This window comes from Strigops habroptila, chromosome 12 (genome assembly GCF_004027225.2).
Source record: "Strigops habroptila isolate Jane chromosome 12, bStrHab1.2.pri, whole genome shotgun sequence".
NCBI classification, from domain to species: domain Eukaryota; kingdom Metazoa; phylum Chordata; class Aves; order Psittaciformes; family Psittacidae; genus Strigops; species Strigops habroptila.
Window position 1 is genome coordinate 2,151,198 of NC_044288.2, and position 20,721 is coordinate 2,171,918.

The 20,721-nt window shown below is 49.6% G+C and overlaps 1 protein-coding gene across 4 annotated transcripts; it reads left to right on the forward strand.

Moving 5' to 3' along the window:
* The first annotated feature begins 233 nt into the window (after positions 1–233).
* CTPS1 (CTP synthase 1) lies at positions 234–20,163 on the forward strand. Of its 4 annotated transcripts, XM_030504005.1 has the most exons (19): positions 234–384; positions 600–773; positions 1,123–1,293; positions 2,011–2,111; positions 3,538–3,654; positions 4,939–5,022; positions 5,243–5,323; positions 6,988–7,139; positions 8,736–8,868; positions 9,425–9,513; positions 10,712–10,806; positions 11,296–11,358; positions 12,032–12,075; positions 12,962–13,058; positions 13,306–13,361; positions 13,446–13,542; positions 13,620–13,764; positions 15,991–16,080; positions 18,648–19,444. In XM_030504005.1, coding segments are annotated over exons 2-19 (1,782 nt in total). In that variant the 5' UTR covers positions 234–384; positions 600–607; the 3' UTR covers positions 18,649–19,444. The 4 variants fall into 4 exon arrangements, with proteins under 4 accessions (XP_030359865.1, XP_030359863.1, XP_030359864.1 ...); XM_030504003.1 differs by having other exon boundaries at positions 250–384; positions 13,306–13,542; positions 18,648–20,163; XM_030504004.1 differs by lacking the exon at positions 18,648–19,444 and having other exon boundaries at positions 250–384; positions 15,991–16,310.
* Positions 20,164–20,721: the final 558 nt, after the last annotated feature.

The following is a 20,721-nucleotide window of genomic DNA, read 5'->3' on the forward strand; positions in this document are numbered from 1 at the left end:
GCGCACACTGAACCCGGCTCCTGGGGGGCTTCTCATTGACCAACACCCCCAAGTCCTTCTCCTCAGGGCTGCTCTCTCCCCCTGCACGCCTCAGCCTGTGCTGACACCGCGGGGTCACCCCCTAAAGCTGCAGTACCCTGCGCTCCGTCCCCCCCAGCCCCTGAGGTGCGGGCGGGACCCGGGGCGGGGCGATGTCGGCGGCGCCGTTCCCGCCTCCCTCCAACTGCGCGTGCGCCGAGCTGCGCGTGCGCCGCCCTCCCGCGCTCCCCGCCGAGCCGGCCGGCAGCCGCGCGGCGCGCGCCAGGCCCCCCCCCCCCTCCCTCTCAAACACCCCCCCCCGCTCCCCTCCCGCACCGTGCCCCGGGCTCCGCACGGCGGGAACAGGTGAGGGGCGGCACCATGTGGGGTGCAGAGGGGGAACGGGCGGGACCATGCGGAGCTCTCCGGAGGGGGAGTTGAACCAGCCGGGGGGGGGCCGCGGCGGGAAACGGTGGCCCGGGGAAGGGCGGGAACGGCGGGGCGCTGACAGGGTGGCGGGAGGGCGCTGAGGGGAATGCCGGGGCAGAGCCCTCGCTGAGGCGGTGTCGGTGTCGGGGCAGCGAGGCAGATGAAGTACATCCTGGTGACGGGCGGCGTGATCTCGGGCATCGGCAAAGGGATCATCGCCAGCAGCATCGGCACCATCCTCAAGTCCTGCGGGCTGCATGTCACCTCCATCAAGATCGATCCCTACATCAACATCGACGCTGGCACCTTCTCCCCCTACGAGCACGGTGAGTGCCGCAAGCGCCGGGGTGGGGGCATGGTATGGCCGGAGCCGTCTCCTGTGTGTGTGGAGGGGTTTGTGTCTGGCCCCATGTGTGGGACCCAGCAGCGGCTCTGGGTCTGCCGGCAGCCAGCAGGGATGTGCCCTCTGGTTGAGCGCTTCAGTCCTCAACGGAGCAGTCCTCTTCATTATATAAGGCTTGTAGTTTTCTTAGCTACTCCTCAACTTGCTGTATCAATCAAAGAAGGTGTTTCCTTACATTGACTCCTTCCCGCTGTCACAGGCAAACCCAAGGAGTTGCTGGTATTGTCCATTTCCCTCTGACATGTGTGCCTCTGCCTTTCTGTGTGCTGCAGGGGAGGTGTTTGTGCTGGATGATGGAGGGGAAGTGGACCTGGACCTGGGTAACTATGAGCGCTTCCTCGACATCCGACTCACCAAAGACAACAATCTGACCACTGGGAAGATCTACCAGTATGTCATCAACAAGGAGAGGAAGGGAGACTATCTTGGCAAAACCGTCCAAGGTGATGTGAAGCTTCATTTCTGAGGCTTAGAAATATGTTCTGCGTTTCCACCCTCGTTGAATGGTTTTGCGTTACATCTCGAGGTCTTTGATATATCCTGGTGATGTTTTTGGTTTGTTTTTTAGAAGGGGAAGTAGAAGATGCAGTAGTGGAGGTCTGCTGGTGTGTGCCATAGTGAACCAGGGCACCTGGGAGCCCCTCAAAACTTCCCAGTGCTCAGTAACATAATGCCTGTACACTGCACTTGTAGCCAATACTAAATGTGAACAGGCTTCAGGCTGATACACCTCTGGGTTGTTTGGTAGCTGGTTAAAATGGTTATTGCTTTTGATAACTATCATGGCATTAGGAAACCCAGAGGATCTTGGTGGATCACATCAGTCCCTTCCTTTTTTAAGCATTCTCCACAGCTGGTTTGGATAAGGACAGTTTAAAACTCTCCGCTTAGAGCAAAGAACTGTTTGTACACAAATCTTCCATCTTACAGGAAATGTTGTTTACATGTGTTTAAACTGAGGCCGGGTTCCAGTGCCTGCCAAGGCACTGCTTGAAAATCACAGCCAAGAATAAGCACTTCAAAAATGCATCCTTCTTTAAAGAGACAAATCCCTGTTCAAGTCATATGGGAAGCACTGGCTACTTATGTGCTCTTTAATGAATTAGAGGGAGAAGTGTGTGTGGGTTGGGGCTTTAACCCTGCCTGGGTTTCTTTTCCAGTTGTTCCCCACATCACAGATGCTATCCAGGAATGGGTAATGAGGCAGGCACGGATTCCTGTGGATGAAGATGGCATTGAACCCCAAGTGTGTGTGATTGAGGTTTGTAGCTCTTAAAAGATAATTTTTCTTCTTGTATGGAGTAAACTGACCTGAATAGTTTTCATAGTTATTTTTATTATTAACGTTTAACTCTGCTTGTTGTTGGGTTGGTTAAAAATCCTTCTTGTTACCTTCACTTATTCAGCTAATCTTTTGAATGCTCTCTGCCCTGAATCTGCACACAGAAAGACTTAGGTCTTGGACAGTTATTAGATGCTTTGCTCTCTAGTGTAATGTGTATTAGTCTGTAGGGTGAATTTTAGCTCTTTAGATGCCAAAGTCTGAGTTGATTGTGCTGTGCCCTCTCCTTCCCTGGTGGTTTGAGGAGGGTGGGGAGTAAGTAAATCACCCCCAGGAAACAGCAGTAAAGGGAGCTGTGGAGCCACTAGTGCAAGTATGGCCCTAGAAAAGGGAATGGTACAAGTTAGTGGTGACAAACCCTGTGCAGTGTCCTGCACGCTGTATGGGACATGCTGCTGCTGGAGGAGCAGAGGAGGAGGGTGAAGGCTCTGAGACTGCTGAGCTGGCTGATGAGATGTGCTAATGCAGGAGAGAGGGAGCTGTCAGAGTGCCCAGGTCACACTGACTTAGACTGCATGCAGCCTGCCTGCCAAGTTCTGTTCCAGGACTCACAAGCCTGGATCCTGGAGTACCTTGGAGGCATGATCTGACAGCACAGAGGCTGTCCATGCTCCAGAGAATGCCTTGTCTCTGTTCCTGCATCTGTCCAAAACTACCCTAGATAGTTACCAAAACTTTACAGAAATTTTGCTTCTCAGTGCCACCTAATGTTCAGAAATGATAATTTTAACCTTTCAGTCTTTTCCCTGAAGAGAGACTAGAGGTAAAGCCAGTGTCCCTGGAGAGGGCGGCCCAGGTGGGAAGTTGGGTTTCTGGTGGCTTTTTGATTTTTCTTTGGGAAATCATGAAGGTAAAACAATAGTTGGGGTAGATGGGAAGCTGTGGAAGTTGTACATAGAGCTGGCAACTCCTCGTGCTTTTCATATTGGTGTTGATGCTTCTTGAGGGAATTGGAGGGAGGTGCTGGAGAGATGTTTTAGTGTCCTTTTATGTGTCATGGAATCATATGAATCCTAGAATAATTTGGGTTGGAAGGGATCTTAAAGCTCCTCCAGTTCCAACCCCTGCCACGGGCAGGGACACCTTCCACCAGAGCAGGTTGCTCCAAGCCCCTGTGTCCAACCTGGCCTTGAACACTGCCAGGGATGGGGCAGCCACAGCTTCTCTGGGCACCCTGTGCCAGCGCCTCAGCACCCTCACAGGGAAGAATTCCCTCCTAAGATCTAATCCAAACCTCCCCTCTGGCAGCTTAAAGCCCCTTGTCCTATTCCTACAAGTATGTTGTAGTGTACAGATTCAGTAGGGGCTGTTTTGGTGCTGACTTGAAATGCTTTGTCTCTGTCAGCTCGGAGGGACGGTGGGTGATATTGAGAGCATGCCCTTCATTGAAGCCTTCCGCCAGTTCCAGTTCAAAGCCAAAAGAGAGAACTTCTGTAACATTCATGTCAGTCTGGTTCCCCAGGTAAGGACCCAAAAGGTTTTGGTGCTCAGAGGCTTCCCCAATCCAAAACTTGCTTCCTAAATATGTGATTTTGAAATGCTGTGTCTATGGCACCGTCACATTTGTAGTTCTGTGTATGGAAACATCTGAAAGAAGTGCAGAGAATTTAAAAAGCTTTACAAGAAGTGAACAGAAACTTTTCAAAGTGTGTCATAAATAGTTGGGAGTTGCAGCAAATGCAGGTTTGCATCTTTCACTGCTGGTTTTTGCTCTGGAATTGGCTGTTAGCTTGTGCAGGTAAACTTGCTTTCTAGAGCTGAAAACTTTCCCTTTCCCTTTGTCTGTGTAGCCTTTCATTTCTGCGAAGCTCATGGAAAGTCGAGGGATGCAGCCAGACTTGACAGCCATTTGGCTTTAGTAACAAAAACCCATCCCAGCCTCTTCTTGGGGTTCTTTATTCTCTTGCTGTGTGTTTCTCTAATGTAAATCTTGTGTAAACCCCAAGATTTACATTAACTGTAGCTCATGAAATAGGCTGGGTTACTTTTGTAATTTCAAAACATAATACTGTGCTTTGAAGCATAATCTGTTGTGGCTTTTTTTCCCCTAGATAATGTTTTTAATGTGTGTTTTGATCTTTAACAGTCATTTCGTAGACTCTCACATCTGACTGCTGTGTAAAGCCATTCCAGTCAGAGTGGATATTACTCTTGGTTCAGAGATTCAGCTAAGAACAGGGATTATGAAGCAGTGCTATGATAAGAATCAGTTAATCAGGAATCACAAAGAAAATCAGAATATCCTTATGTCCCAAGCAAATGGGGTGAACTCCAGTTAATAGCAAAAGCATACAAAGGCATTTTATGCCATCTAATGCCTGATAGAACCTCATCTGTCTTATCTGCTCTGATTTGGGAGACAATTTACAGCCTTAACCAGACAAAAAAATCTCTTCTCTCTCTCTCATGTTTCCCCTTCTGTCCAGGCCAGGTGATTTCTTGAGGAAAAAAAATAGAATTATGAAATATAAGGTATTTGGAGGGAGCAGTGGAGAAAAACCTTCTCTGCTCTCTCTTTCCCTCACTGTAACACGTACCTGTTCACTGTCCAGACTTGAACCCTGCTCTCTGCTGGTTGCTTTCAGTCTTTGATATTAAAATGATGGTGATTAAAGTTCATGTGAATTGTCTGAGAACAGGGTTAAAGCTTTTACAAGACAAATAGGGTGGAGAACCCTCATTCTGATGAATCATTGCTACATATCATCCTAATTTGATCTACCACCTTCTGCTCTTCTCTGACCAGCCAAGCTCTACAGGAGAGCAGAAGACTAAACCCACCCAAAACAGTGTTCGTGAACTCAGAGGTCTTGGTCTCTCACCAGATCTGGTAAGGTTTGTTGCATGGCTTTGGGTTTGAAAATGCAGTACTGGCATGTTGCAACAGCATCCTGGAGTAAGTAATGCTGAGGTTAAGAGCTTCTATGTGTTGAGAATAAACAAGTAGAAGTAACTGAGTTGGGTTTTTCCCCAAAGACAGCTACTTTTGAGGTTTGTTCCAGGAATGTTTTGAGTTTTGCTTCCCAACCTTGATGTTGCTGTTCTGTTAGATTGTTTGCAGGTGCTCCACTCCATTGGATACCTCAGTAAAAGAAAAGATTTCCATGTTCTGTCATGTTGAACCAGAGCAGGTAACGATTGCTGTCTGCGCTTCCTTGCAATAAATATTGTAGCTGTTTGTCAAATGCTGAGTGGAGTTTTAGCTGAGCTTGTGTTCTAGCTGTGTCTTGTTAGCTGCATAATTCAGTTGCTGCTTTGTCTTGCCTACATTCCTTACACATGGAACTGTTGCAAAAAGAGTCCTTTTTATGCCAGCACCCAGGTTTCCTTAGAAGGTAGTTAGCACAGACGTAGAGAACTCCTCTGGAATCCAAAGTATGTTCTGAATAGTTGTTTTTGACCTTAGTTATCCTCCCACATTCCTTCGGTGAATACAGAAGAATGAGATTTGTCAGGATTTAGAGGCCAAAGAGTAGTTGCTTAAAATGAGGCTTAAAGGACACACCAATGTATTTCATGGCTCTTTTCATGATACTGTTTTTCTGTCCAGGTTTTCATGAGGAAGGGTTGCACAGAGCAGTTGAAATGATGCTGGAGAAGCATTGCTTCCCTTCAGTGTTGGGTGACAGGCAATAATTCCATGTTAGCATGAGTTTTTATACTGAGACCACTCTGCGTAGCACAGTCTGAGGCAGACCTTGAAAAACAGTCAGTCTGGAGGCTAAATATTAGCATTCCAATCCAGCTGGAGCTTGAAAACATTGATGGGTTTGGGAAAGACTGAGCATCACTGCACAGTTCCAGGCTCTGGCAAGTCTTAATTTCCTCTACCATGAGATCAAACTGAATCTCTTGCAGTTTCAAGTGTTACATTCAGGATTACCTGGCAATAGCATTGCTGTGTCAGCAGTACACCACCTACCTCTTGCTGGCCAGGAACTGGAAGGAAGTTGGCTCTTGTCAGGCACTTTCCAGGGAGTTTCCTGCAGTTTCATGTAGTTGTTTCTCTGCAGCTGCGCTTGGATCCAGAAGTAAACGCTGTTGACTATAAAGGAGGAAAACATGCAGCCTTGAAGGGTTTGACTGGTTGAACTTTGCTTTCATTGGAGTCAGGAGAAACAAGGGTTTAAAAATAGTTGTGCCAGTGTATTTTTGATCCTTAAAGTACAGGCTCATTCCTGATGGACAGGAGACAGTTGTCTTTCCTTTTCTGAGGAAGCCTGTTTCAGTGAACTGGAACTGTTGATGCAGATATTCCTCACTGACCTCAGAATTCTTTGCACATAGTTGTTTAATCCTAAGTTTGATGAAGGATGCCCTGTAAAATTTATTGCTGTAGTAAGATCCCAGATTTTCCTGGGCTTTAATCAAACTGGGAGTCAACAGTGGTTGGAAGTGGGGAAGCTGGGCTCATGGGCAGTTTAACTGTAGTTTCAATTTGGGTTACCAGGAAGGCTCTAGCACAGGAGAAGGCTCTTTGAAGCATGCTTTGAACTTTGCTGTGTGCTTGCATAACTTGCAGAGCAGCTGACTTTCTTACTGCTGGGTTATGTGTTATAGCCCTTCCTAGGGAGCTCCAGCAAGCAGGAATACCTGGGAAGTGTTGAAGGATGACCTTTTCAAGTGTATGGAAACTAGCAATAAGCGATTCATATGTTACTCAGCATGTTATTTCCTGGAAGTTTAGGTGGTCAGATGGTTGTCTGCTTGAGACAAAAGGTCTCTGATACCTGTCTAAAAATAATTGTCCAGGCACTTAGATCTGGTTTAACGACACTCAGTATTTTCTGAACAGGTCATCTGTGTTCATGATGTCTCTTCTATCTACCGGGTTCCTCTGTTGTTAGAGGAGCAGGGGGTTGTGGACTACTTCAGGCACAGGCTTGACCTTCCCATTGAGAGGCAGCCCAGGAGGATGCTCATGAAGTGGAAGGAAATGGCTGACAGGTGAGCTGCACCTCTGGGCATAGCGTGAGTTCAGGCTCTGGATTAGTTTCTCTTCTTGCTTGTAGGTTATTAGGTGTTGATGTTGCTTTGTGATCCCCCCTGCCACGGGCAGGGACACCTTCCACTAGAGCAGGTTGCTCCAAGCCCCTGTGTCCAACCTGGCCTTGAACACTGCCAGGGATGGGGCAGCCACAGCTTCTCTGGGCACCCTGTGCCAGCGCCTCAGCACCCTCACAGGGAAGAGCTTCTGCCTCAGAGCTCATCTCAATCTCCCCTCTGGCAGGTTAAAGCCATTCCCCTTGGCCTGTCCCTACAGGCCCTACTAAAAAGTTTGTCCCCATCTTTCTTATAAGCCCCTTTTAGGTACTGAAAGGCTGCTCTAAGGTCTCCCCTTAAGGAGCCTTCTCTTCTCCAGGCTGAACAACCCCAATTCTCTCAACCTCTCCTCATAAAATCCTTTAAGATGATATTGCTGAGTTCCCTATCTTGTGTTGGTAGTGTACTGCCTATGTCAAAACCAGTTTGAAGTAATTAAAAGGTTCTGACAGCTCTGCCCTCCCTTTTTGTACAAAGCCCCCAGTGACATTAGAGTGTTGACACCCATTTGTAGGCAGGTGTAGGAGTCCTCAGGAGTGTCAGTTAGAATAGACCTTTTGAGTTTGCTTTTGGGCAGGTGAAACAACTGGTTTGTAACTGTTCTGTCTGAGACTCCTTGAACACAGTGGCTTTTGTCTTGGGGGGAATAGGCTCCATGTTCATGAGGAGATAGTGAATTGAGTCTTTTCAGTTGGCATTCAGTTCCTTTCTGAAGCCTTCAATATGTTTGTCCCTGCCCATGGCAAAGGGGTTGGAACTGGATGATCTTAAGGTCCTTTCCAGCCCAAACCAGTCTGGGATTCTATGATTCTATAAGACATTTAATTAACAAGATCTAGATATTTCCCTTTATTTAGCTGCCTGACACAAGCCACCACCATCAGTAACAGTGGGAAAGCCCTTGGGAAGCAGCTTGATTGAAGGTACTTTAGCAATTCCAATAAGCCCATTAAACACTCTCTCAGCTGTAGCCAAGAATGCTGTGTAAATCCCACGCTGCTGGTGCTGGGGATGGACAGGACAGCCTGAGCACTCTGGAAGCCCATTCTGTATCTGTAGCTGCTGAGGAGAAGCCAGTCAGAAGCAGTGTGAGGAGATGCTGTATGGTGTAACCCTGTGCAGAGTGGTGCTTTGATCCTCTCTCCTCACAGTTCACCGCAGCCTTTCAGTCTAATACAACTTTCTGAAAGGACAGTTTGGATCTACTCAGAATGGCTTTTCAGCACAAGGAGAGATGAGTTAATTTATACATGACTTTCTGCAACTATTTTTCTGTGTCAGCGTTGGGGTTTTTTTTCCTTCTTTTCATCTTGCTTTAATGTTTTTCGGTCATAATTCTTGTAAAAGGTCACTTCTTCCAAAGCCATCCTCTCTCTAATTGGCCAGACTTTCAAGAGCCCAACTGTGTATGTTAGTTGAAAAGCTTGACTAGAATGCAAGTGATTCTTGGCCCCATTTCCTCTTGATGATGAAATAACCCTGTGTTCTGGTTTTGTGTAGATATGACCGCCTCCTTGAGACATGTTCCATCGCTCTTGTTGGCAAATACACCAAGTTTTCAGACTCCTATGCATCTGTCATTAAAGCACTGGAGCATTCTGCACTGGCCATCAACCACAAACTTGACATTAAGGTAAGGCTGGGGGGGTGTGTGTAACAAATCAGCCCCCTTCCTTCCACCCACAGTGCTTTCCATCTTAACTGAGCTCTTCACAAAGCCACAGACAGACAGGGAGAGTTGATTCAGCCAGTGAACTTTAAAATAGTCCGTGGATTACAGCACCAGACATCTATGGTCAGGCATAAACCAGCTTCAGAGCAAAGCAGCCCTTTCAACGTGTAAGAGAGAGTTGGTGTTTGTGTTTGGGCTTCACCTTTAGTGAGTCTGGGGCTCATGGACTTCATGTCAGAGCAGAGCTGCCCGGAGGGGAAGACAGGAACCCCACGGCTGCTGGTTGTGCACTGGGAGCAGGGTGGTGGGAGGAAGCAGACAGGAAATCAGCCCAGAAAACAATGAGCAAGTATCCAGTAGGACCCAAATCCAGGGCTGTGGTTGGACTTGATGATCTTAAAGGTCTTTTCCAAGCTGGTTGATTCTATGATTCTATATCTTAATCGAATGAGCATTAAGGAGACCCCGTGCACTCTTGTGGCAGTATCTCCTCACCCTTTTTTGGATCTCCTTCTAGTATATTGACTCTGCTGACTTGGAGCCGGATACGCTGCGGGAGGAACCTGTCCGCTACCATGAAGCATGGCACAAGCTGTGCAGTGCTGAGTAAGGCTCTTAAGCTCTGCCCGTTTCTTTGGAGCACGTCTGGTAAACTTGCTGCTATGGATAGTTTTGGAATCAAAAGCCTTACTGGATGCCATTTTCTCAGTGTGTGTGTGTCAGCACGCTCTGACATTGCCCCACATACCTCTCAGTGAAATACAGGCTAAGATGTAAAATGGAAAGTTGTTAAATAAGTGAGGGAGTTTGTGAAAGGCAGCAGTGGCCCTTCCAGTGCCTAAAGGGGCTGACAAGGAAGCTGGAGAGGGACTTTTTAAAAGAGCAAATAGTGACAGGATGAGGTGAATGGCTTTAACCTGCCAGAGGGTGGGTTTGGATTAGCTCTTAGGAAGGAATTCTTCCCTGTGAGGGTGCTGAGGCGCTGGCACAGGGTGCCCAGAGAAGCTGTGGCTGCCCCATCCCTGGCAGTGTTCAAGGCCAGGTTGGACACAGGGGCTTGGAGCAACCTGCTCTAGTGGAAGGTGTCCCTGCCCGTGGCAGGGGGTTGGAGCTGGATGAGCTTTAAGCTCCCTTCCAACCCAAACCAGGCTGGGATTCTGTGATCATTCAGATGAGGATGTGCACAGACTTAGTGTGAAGACAGGGTGAGAGCAAATAGGGGAAAGGATAAGTACTGGGAAAGGCTATTAAAGCCAAAGAGAGAGGATGGAAGATGTAAATGTGGTACAAAGTTCTTTAGGAAAAACATGTGAGAAGGGATAAGGTGTTGGGATGCAGAGGAGTGCCAAGAGTTAGCCCAGAAAATGAGAGCAAGTGGGGCATGTGAGCCCCCAGGGAAGCAGGTTTTGGGAATACCAGGAGAACAAAGAACCTCCTGCAGAATGTGGTGTCCTTGTGTCTGCAGCTAGGACAAGGTGACCCTGCAGCCAGCAGCTGCCTCAGCAGGGGCCTGGCTGTAGAGTCATGCAACATGCCCCATGTAACCTGCACTGGATTTGGGATTTCCTGGGCAGGTAAAAGTTGCATTTATAAAATGTTTCCCCAAAAATTCTGTGGCATTTCATGTGGCAGCTCATGGGAAGTCTCATGGAAGCCGTGCTGCAGGCAGGCCTTGCCATGGAGGTACTTGGAAGCTCTTTTCTGAGGTCTTGCAAGTCCAGGATTTTATGGGAGAGAGGGAGTACGTGGTGGGGGAACCAGGCTGCTGAGCCCCACTGACCGGAATCTTTTCATCCTCATGCAGTGGAGTTCTGGTTCCTGGAGGATTTGGTGTTCGAGGGACAGAAGGCAAAATTCAAGCTATTTCCTGGGCAAGAAAACAGAAAAAACCCTTCTTAGGTGAGAGACATGTTTCATGCCTGAGAAGAAATAAAGAAAAGGAAGAGGTTGAGTAACAGCCTTGCTGGTCTGCAGCAAGAGCTTTACTAATCAGTGTCTGGAATGTGCAGTTTTGAAGAGAATTGGCTGAGTAAGGCTAAGCTTAACTGGGTAACTGCAGTTAGCTCTGCCGTGGTCAGAGTTGGCTGGGATGAGAGGGAATGTCTGTAATGAGGGGATTGGGGTCTCACAGGAGCTTCCAGAGGAGGCTGTGATGCTCTTGGCATGAAGAAATATGTGACTGCGTTTAAATGGAATGGCTGTGGTGAGAGATGGGGAATGTTGTGTGAGCAGAGTGGTGTGGAGTGAAACCTGTCCGAACACACCCCAAATCCCAGTCCAAGGTTTGTCTCAGCCACGTTTTCCTCTGACTCTGGGCTCTGTGTGTGCTCTGTGATACAGGCTCAGTGGTCCTTGGCCTGAACTCTCTGTTCTCCATTCTCTCTGCAGGAGTGTGTTTGGGAATGCAGCTGGCAGTGGTGGAGTTTGCACGCAGTATTCTTGGGTGGCAAGGTAACTGCACAGAACCCTGCCTGGGATTTGGTCATTTCTTTGCTTTGTCATTTATAAACCCTGCAATCTTGAATTTGTCATCGGTAGATAGATTTAATCTTTTCCTAGGCCTGTAAAATTCCCCATCTCCTTTGCTAATTCAAAGGGAAAAGAATCATTTCCTTACCCTGTTCAAATAAAAGTCAATGGAGTAAGGCATGCTTGTAGTGATGGGACATTGCTTAGGCTGAGGCTCAGCTCCTGAATAAAACACCTCCGTGGAGTTGTGCCTGTGTGTGCAGGACATCCTGAACTCCCAGCACAGCCAGTGGGACTAACGACCAAAAGCAATTCAGCTGATCAGGCAGTTGCACCTACTCCAGTGAGTTGAATTCCTTCCTGAGCTCCACTGCTGGAATTGAGGAGGTCCCTGTTGTCAAAACTCCCTTTAGGGAGTGCTAAATTCAGATTCTCAGCCTGCCTCTGAGTCTCACTAGTAATGAAGATAGGGGAAAATAGTGTTTCTTGGAGTACTTCTGCTCCCTTCTATGTGCTAGGTGAGTGCTCAGCACACAGAGCTTTCTGTTGGCTCTGGTGTGGGGATGAGGTGCAGCTGTACCCGGGGCAGGTCCTGTAAATGCATTTCATGGCCTGAGGGACTTTGTGTTTCTAATTGATGAATGTTACTTTGCAGATGCTAACTCGACAGAATTTGACCCCAAAACTGCTCATCCAGTGGTGAGTTTATGGCAACTTGCTTGTCGTACCCTTTCTGTGCTCGAGTTCTCTGCAGATGAGAGCTTGGAGTATTTTGTCTTGTGGGTTCTGTCTTCCACCATTTACTAACCTGAAATGACAATGTCTTTGCCCAGTTAGCTGTATGGCAATCTTCAGAGAAGATTGTAATGCTTGTTATAGGTGAAACACTAATCTTTTTCAAGTTTTTTATGTTTAATCACACACTTTCATAAAGCAAAGTGTTCTCTGAGAGGGGAAACATTCTTCAAGGGCAGCTTGAAAGCTGATTTCACAGAGTAAATGCTAAAGATCTGGTGGTATCTGGATAACTGTTTAATTCTGAGCTCAGAAATGATCACAGACACACATGAATTCCTTGGAACATCTGTGGATGGCTTCCTGACCTGGCATTTCTCACGCTCTCTGTGCCTCTTCCAGACTCCAGCATAATGACTGGTTCTTCTGTAGTTTAAAAAGCTACTTGGAAGGAAAGAGTTCTCAAAAAGCAGCTTATGGAGTTATTTCAGTGATTCTGATGTGGGGGTTTTGTCTCTCTAAATCTGCTTGGTTTTGTTGAAGATGTAGCTCAGCAAACGGCACAGGATTAGTGCCACGGGCCTGTGTAGGCTTTGACTGACACCGTTTCCTCTGCTAAAGCTTCCTGAACACCCACAGACCTTCCGGATGTTCTGCACTGCCTTTACTGGAATAACTCAGCTGACTAATCCAGTCCTGTTGGTCTGCCTTGAGGGACAATGTTCCTTGGGGTGGTTTGCCTGTTTTCTGGCTGGATGGTGTTCTATTTCCCCCCTTTAACATCTCAGAGCCTGCCTGGGACTGTTATTCCTTCCTCATTCTCACCTCCCTCTTGGAATGCTTTTCACAGGTCATAGACATGCCAGAACATAATCCTGGGCAAATGGGTGGGACCATGAGGCTTGGCAAGAGAAGGACACTTTTCCATACCAAGAATTCAATCATGAGTAAGGCATTTCTTACCTCTTTTGGAAGTGTTTCCTGGGAATGGCATGGATGTAGGGTGCGTTTGGGAAGTGAGACCTGGGAATGTTAAAGCATCCGTGAATGGGGGGTTGTTCTGGTGGTGAAATGGAGATCAGTGAATTTGGTCCCTCTGGAAGGGGCAGATCCTGATGGATGCTGTTCATATGAACTGGGCATCGTGCAAACTGTTTGGCATCTGCTCTAAGAAGTGTTTTTCTTTTGGTGTAGGGAAGCTGTATGGAGATCATGACTTCCTGGAAGAGAGGCACAGACACAGATTTGAGGTAAAAATGCTGTTGGAGATACTGAGCTTTTCTGTGTCATCCAGACATGAGAGATCACGAGCTTTCTTCCTTCTGGTCTTCCAGGTCAATCCAGAACTGAAGAAGTGTTTTGAAGAGCAAGGTTTGAAGTTTGTAGGCCAGGATGAGGAGGGAGAGCGAATGGAAGTGATTGAGTTGGAAGGTGAGTACTTAAACTGCTACTTTGGGTGGAGGTCACAGGCTTGAGAGCCTTGACACGAAGGTTTTCTCTTTCTCTAGAGCATCCTTTCTTCGTTGGAGTTCAGTATCACCCTGAATTCCTCTCCAGACCCATCAAGCCATCTCCTCCCTACTTTGGCCTCCTCTTGGCCTCTGCAGGAAGACTCACCCATTACCTCCAGAAGGGCTGCAGGCTCTCACCCAGGTACGTTGAAGGAGGATGCCAGTCAGGCCTTTTAGAGGGCAGTGCTGCTTCCTACAGGATAACCTGGAGAATCCTCTTGGCACAGAGTGACTGTGGGGTTTCTGGGGGTATTTGCAGCACCTCTTCTTTACATTCCTCCTTGGAAAGCTCTTGTCTTGCATTGTAAGATTGACTGTAGGGCCGTAGAGCTGTCCCACAGTGAGGTGCCATCTTCAGGGGCAGTAACTCTGTGGTCTTGTGGGGTCAGTTGGAGATGTGTGGGGAAACTGGAGCTGGGGCTGCTCTTGTAGTGACTGGAGGGGTTTTCCCCACATTCCTTGTACAAGTCCTAGGGACACGTTGATTGTTGAAACTCGTTCCTCTTGCTGGTTTAAAGAATGGGCCCTGCTGGAGCAGCTGCTTTTTTGCTGCTGACTTAAGCTTTCTTCCGTCTCACTTTGCAGAGGAGCTGATGGTTTGGGTAGACTTTATGGTGCATTTCCTTCCTTCTGCTGCTCCCTAACACCCTCCAGTTCTGCTCAGCAGTTGTGGCCAGATGTAACAAATAAAGATCACTTTGTGGTGACCTGTTTTCCTCCTCCCAGAGGAGAACACAGAGGATTTGCTTGGGTAGCTGGAGTGCTGACATGCACTAACCCAAAAACCCCAAACTAAATGCAGAAGAGAAGTAGCACTGAATGTGTTAAATGAAAGCAACACAAAAAGGACAGTATTGGCCTTTCTGGCTTGAGCTGCTCTGCAGCTGCACCACAGGAATTCCTGTGTCCATGCCTGGAGTTGTGCTCTGACTGATCTGCTCTGAAGAGAGGTTCTGTGGGAAGATGCCTTCCAAGGCTTGAGGGGTATTTTCATTTCCTGCTTTTGCACATTGGAGTTTGAAATGGCTCCTTAGGGCAGAGGAGCTGAAGTTTTCTCTGTACTGCAGCATCCCAAGTTAGTTCTGTCTGCTCCTGGAGTCTTCTGTGATTGTAGTTTCCCCATTAGTGTATCATCTAAAACCACTGGCGGGGGTTATAGCCCAGCCTGTACCCCCCTTCCTCCTGTGCCCTGGGAACTCTCACCACGTTCTGAGGTGTCTTGTTGTTGTACTCTGATGTGGTTTGAATGTGGCACCAAACCAGGGGCACAGACTCTGTACCTGGGGGCAGGACCTGGGCCCACAGGAACCTGGTGAGGGTTCATGAGGACAAGTGCAGAGTCCTCTGTCTCAGAGCCCCTTGCAGTGGCACAGGCTGGGGCCTGAGCAGCTTTGGGGCCTCTCTGCTGCCGAGGTGTTGGGGAGCAGCAGAAGGAACATGAACCAGCAGCTCGTGCTGGCAGCAGAGGGAGGACAAACAGCATCCTGGGTGTGAGGGAGAGCACAGCCAGCAGGTGAAGTGATTATGTCTTCTACTTGGCATTAGTAAGACCACATCTAGAACATTCTGTGTGGTTTGGGGTCACCTGGAGCAAGTAAAACATGGATAAAACAGTGTAGTGGAGGGCTCCTGGGGAGCTCAGAAGGTCGGAGTACTTGCCCAGTGAGTAGAGGCCAAAGGAGCTGGGCTTGTTCAGGGCAGATGTTAGGGGGGATGTAGGAGCAGCCTGACAGTGCCTACAAAAACATTACCAGGAGGATGGAAACAGGATCCTTCTGGAAGTGCATGGTGAGGGGATGAGATACAGTGGCCATACATTGGAATAAGAGAGCTTCTGCCTGGATAGCAGGAAAATCTCTCTCCCCATTAGATCAGGAACACGTTGCTGGTGTGAGTTGCCCAGAACGGCTGCGCAGTCTCTGCCCTTGGAGCATTTCATGGCTGGCTGAAGCCCTGAGCAGCTGGGGCTGATCCCAAAGCTGTCCCTGTGGGATAACCATCCTGAGGCCCCTGCCCATCGCATCCTGAAGAAGCTGTTTAATGGATGAAAGGCAATCAGCTGTTACTGGGACTTGAACTAGAATGGCTCATGGGGTGTGAACCAGTCTCCTATTCCCTGTTTCATGGGTTTCATTTAGAATAACTGTGCCTTAGAAAATACCTGCTCTATGTATAATCATAGTAATTCACAAACCTTAACACTGGTGATGACTCAGCCCTGTTTCCAAAGGGACAGCTACGTTAGGAATTTTGTGTGCTCTGCTTTTGAACCTCAGCTCTCAGCACTTGCTCCCAAACCCTGCTCCTGCTGCTGCAGGGCTGGAAAGCTCTTGTGCTCCCTAAACCAACGTCTTTCTGATCTCTGCAGGGACACCTACAGTGACAGAAGTGGCAGCAGCTCACCTGACCTGGAGATAACAGAGCTGAAGTTTCCATCAGTAAATCATGATGATTCCTGGTAACTTTGAATGACCTCAACCTCTTTCCTTATGGAAACCATTCCTTGCCCCAGCTGCCTCCTGGCAGCTGAACGTTTCACATCAGGTGGTAGAAAACTGGCACACCATGAGGAGTGCTGATGCTCACACACGTGTTCCAGCTGTGCTGAGGGCTCTGTGTCTGGGTAGCAGATGGGGGGCGGGGGGTGTTTCCTTAGCAGATTGACACATAATAAAGTATAAAAATACATGTGGGAGATAGAGATTAAATTCAAATCAAATCAAAACAAAGCACAAATAGAGCACACGTGCCTGAAAACGGAGGCAAAGCTGAGCAAGGGCTTACTGGATTTGGAAAGGTTAGTGTTTTGGGAGCAGTTTTCACCTCTGCCAAGGAACATTTTTGCATTGGCCATTCTCCCCATCTCCTGAGACAGTGAGTTCCTCTGTTGGGCCAGCGGGCTCCACATGGTAATAGCTGCTGCAGATGTTATGTGGATGTGGAAACTGGATGTATGTGACGCAGCAGTGGAGGGAGGCTCTAAACCCTGGCCCTCAGGCTCACCAGGAAAGGCAGACTTCATTTTTCCCTTTGTGCACTAGGAGCTCGTGGCCTTTTCCCCACTGCCCTGGCATCTGTGCACACCCAGGTCGAGTGAGAGCAGGGCTTTATTGCTCAGTGCCACCAAGGATGGCCAACTGCTATCAAAGTGGCTGTCCCCAGTGTAGGGAAGGTGACATTGATGCGTAGCACATGGTCCAGCTCAACTCTCTTAATAGCTGCATCACAAGGAAGGTTCTTTGGTGGCAGCACTGGGAAGGGTGTGAAGTCAGTTCTCAGCTGCACAGTGCTCTATTGGTTTCTTTATGTTTTATTTCAACAGTGACTTCTAGAAGGAGCTTTCTTGCTCAGGGTCTTAATGTTGCCATAGTGCCCCTGTATAACCGACAGGCATCTTTATCCTGGGCAGGGGAGTGTTGTCAGGTCCCGTGTGTTATGTTTTTCTGGGGCGATGCATGTGAGACGTGGACTTGAGTGTGCTGTTGTTAAGAGTATAGAGATGTGGCAGAAAATGCACCTCCTGTGTTGCAGCCAGTCCTCAGGGATCAGAAGGGCTGATAGAGAAAGCTCTATAGAAAACAGAACCAGTTGGTAATTCATAGAATCCCAGCCTGGTTTGGGTTGGAAGGACCTTAAAGCTCATCCAGCTCCAACCCCCTGCCACGGGCAGGGACACCTTCCACTAGAGCAGGTTGCTCCAAGCCCCTGTGTCCAACCTGGCCTTGAACACTGCCAGGGATGGGGCAGTCACAGCTTCTCTGGGCACCCTGTGCCAGCGCCTCAGCACCCTCACAGGGAAGAGCTTCTGCCTCAGAGCTCATCTCAATCTCCCCTCTGGCAGGTTAAAGCCATTCCCCTTGGCCTGTCCCTACAGGCCCTTGTCCAAAGCCCCTCTCCAGGTTTCCTGGAGCCCCTTTAGGCACTGGAGCTGCTCTAAGGTGTCCCCTTCAGGAGCCTTCTCTTCTCCAGGCTGCCCCAGCCCAGCTCTCTCAGCCTGGCTCCAGAGCAGAGCTGCTCCAGCCCTCGCAGCAGCTCCGGGGCCTCCTCTGGCCTCGCTCCAGCAGCTCCACGTCCCTCTTGTGCTGCTGCCCCAGAGCTGGATCAGGACTGCAGGGGGGGTCTCCCCAGAGCGCAGCAGAGGGGCAGGATCCCCTCCCTGAGCTGCTGCTCCCGCTCTGGGGGTGCAGCCCAGCACACGGGGGGGTTCTGGGCTGTGAGCTCACTCTGCTGGGTCATGGTGTCATCACAGACTTGCTGAGGGTGCTCAATCCCAATGTCCATGTTGCTGACGAAGGTGTTGAACAGGATCAGTCCCACCACCACCCCTGAGGGACACCACTTGTCACTGGTCCCAACCAGCTAATTCCTTGTCCACAAGTGGTCAATCTGTCAAATCCATGTCTCCAGGTTAGAGCTGGGGATGCTGTGCAGGACAGTGCCACACGCCTTGCACAAGTCCAGGCAGACGAGGTCAGTTGCTCTTCCCTTATCCACCAATGCCGTGGCCCATCATAGGCCACCAAATTGGTCAGGCAGGATCTGCCCTTAGTAAAGAATCCATTAAAGCTGGTTTCACCTCAGGATCATCTGATGCAGTTGGAGGCTCAAATCTTACCCAAGAGGCAGCGTCCCTGTTTTGGGGAGAGGAGCAAGCCCCGTGTCTTGTCCTGAATGGGGGTCATGTTCTCATCCTCTACCATGGAGGAGTTAAAAAGCCCAATTTATCCTTGGGGAGGAGTGGAGGTGAAGCTGCAGTCGCATTGCTGCTGCTGTCACAGGCTGGGTGCGGGCAGCAGCTTTCTCACTTTGGGGTATTTTGGGGTGTGAATGAGTCTTGGTCAGGTCAAACATCTGTGGGCCTTGACTCGAGGGCAGAACAGGCTCCTGGCATGTCAGCATCTGGCTCCATCCCCTTCACTCCCCTCACCGGAGCCCTCAAGGCCTCGTGCCCTCAGCTGCGTGCGCAGCTCCAGCCCCTTGCTCTTCCCCGTCAGTAATTCCTGCTCCTTTTCTCTCTTTCCCCAGATGTGTCTGTGCTGAAGAGAAGAGTCTTCACTTGACTTCCCAGGCGTTCTCACAGCAATAGCTTGAACACTCTCAGCTTTGGGCTTTCTTAACTTATGGGTTTCTAGGTTTTGTTAGGAAATCCTGACCCTTTATTTCCCCGATCTTCTGCCCTTTAGTTTCAATTTGTTCCTGGGGGAGAGCCCATCGCAGCACACGCGCCGCTTGGCTTCCTGCACTAGCACCAGCCTGCAGATACAAAGCCAAGTGGGGTACAGGGCTGGGTGCGTTGGGGGGACACAGTCTGATGCTTCTTCCCTGTGCGTGGTGGCACTGGCAGCGCTTTGGGTCTCAGGTGCTGGCACGTTGGTTGCTTTCTCCAGCCTTTCTGCTCCCTCAGCACCTTTATTACACTGGTGGAATCACGTGGATGACACCAGGTTTTGGGGGCTCTCTCCGTTCTGGAGCTGTGCTGCGCTGCAGAGGATGGGGCTGCTCAGCTGTCTGCAGGCTCTCTCTTTTTTTTTGGGGGGGGGATGTTTTGTTCTTTTTTGGTTGTTTTTGTCTTCTCAGTAGCATTTCAAACCATTTGGCACTGGTGGTCTGGGTGCATTCATTGCTGGCACTGAACTTTTAACCAGGAAAAGCTTCCTGGAACACGATCAGCTCTAACTGTGATGTGTCACTGCAGGGATGCAACTGACTTGGCTCTTGTAGGGCGGGAGGGAATGAAAAGCAAGTGTCAGGAAAGGCTGGACCTGGCGTTGCTGTTGGCCCTGCAGTGCCGGTGGCCACTGGTGCCGCTTCTGGGCTGGGACACTTCAACTCCTTGCATCAAGGGGGAGGTACAGAAACAAGTGAACTACTTTCAGACGCTGCCTTTACCAGCTCCCGTTTGCCTTGGACTGAGCAGTTCTCGGTGCTTTTTGGTTCAGTTTTGGGAAGCGGAGCCTTCCTTCTGTTGCCTTCTTTCCCCCGGCGCAGCCGCGGCTCCTGCTGGAATGCCGAGTGCTGTTCCCGAGGGAGCACAGCGCAGTGTGTGGTGCTGGGGGCAGTGTGGGCTGCCCTGGCGTGGTGGGGGGGGCAGCTCCGCGCTTGTGGGTGGGAAACACACTCACTTTGGGGTTCCCCCCTGCCTCTTGCTGCAGTGTAAGCAACAGGTTTTGGTCTCGGGTAGGTCAGGAGGTGTCTCTGAAGTGTTGTGTGTTCTCAGCTGCGTTGTCTGATGCCAGCCCCTGTCCTGCCTCATCTCAGCGAGCTCTTCCACAGCCTCTCTTTGCTTTAGTCCTCACTATGAAGCTGCTTTTGGCCTGGGGCCCTCTGGGCGTTCTTGGCATGTGCCAGTTCCGACAGCTCTGCAGAGGTGAGGAGCCGGGGGGGGCACTCCCTGTGCCCGGCGCTGCTCCGGGGGCATCGTTCCTGCTCCCCACCGAAACTTGGGTGTTTTCTTTTCCTCCTGAAATGTTCGTGTTTTGGCCAAAACTGTGCAACCGACTCAGTCACTCGATGCTTCTTTGTAATAAAATGAATAACCAGCCAGGAGCTCCCTGTGTTGCTGGGGGGGGGGAAGGGGCTGAAGTGTACCCCTGTTACACTGATGTGTTAACACTAGATGAACGCAGTGAGAGCTACAAACGTGTCAGCTGCTTCTGCAGCGGGTTTGAGGTGTTTATTCAGTCTGGCTCAATTGATGGGGCTTCCCCTCTGCTTCCCCAGCAGTGGAGGGACCTGGGGCGCAGCTACAGGGCAGAACAGGCACAGTTTGGAATTGAACTGAGCTGCTGGGTGGTTTCATGGAATAGACTCCCAGCCTGGTTTGGGTTGGAAGGGACCTTAAAGCTCATCCAGTTCCAACCCCCTGCCCCGGGCAGGGACACCTTCCACTAGAGCAGGTTGCTCCAAGCCCCTGTGTCCAACCTGGCCTTGAACACTGCCAGGGATGGGGCAGCCACAGCTCCTCTGGGCACCCTGTGCCTGGGTCTCACCAAATGGGGTGTCACAGTGCTCCAGGCACATCTCGAGCCATGACAAACCCCGCGCTCACTGCATGTGAAGGCAAGACCCACCTTGGCTTCACTATTGCTGGTGCCACGAG

What these genes read in the sequence shown, in the direction of transcription:
- CTPS1 (XM_030504002.1), top strand. Translation starts at nt 608, where the DNA reads ATGAAGTACATCCTGGTGACGGGCGGCGTGATCTCGGGCATCGGCAAA. An exon ending in CAGTATTCTTGGGTGGCAAG is followed by an intron (nt 11,359 to 12,031) that starts GTAACTGCACAG and finishes GTTACTTTGCAG; the next exon opens with ATGCTAACTCGACAGAATTT. An exon ending in TACCAAGAATTCAATCATGA is followed by an intron (nt 13,059 to 13,305) that starts GTAAGGCATTTC and finishes CTTTTGGTGTAG; the next exon opens with GGAAGCTGTATGGAGATCAT.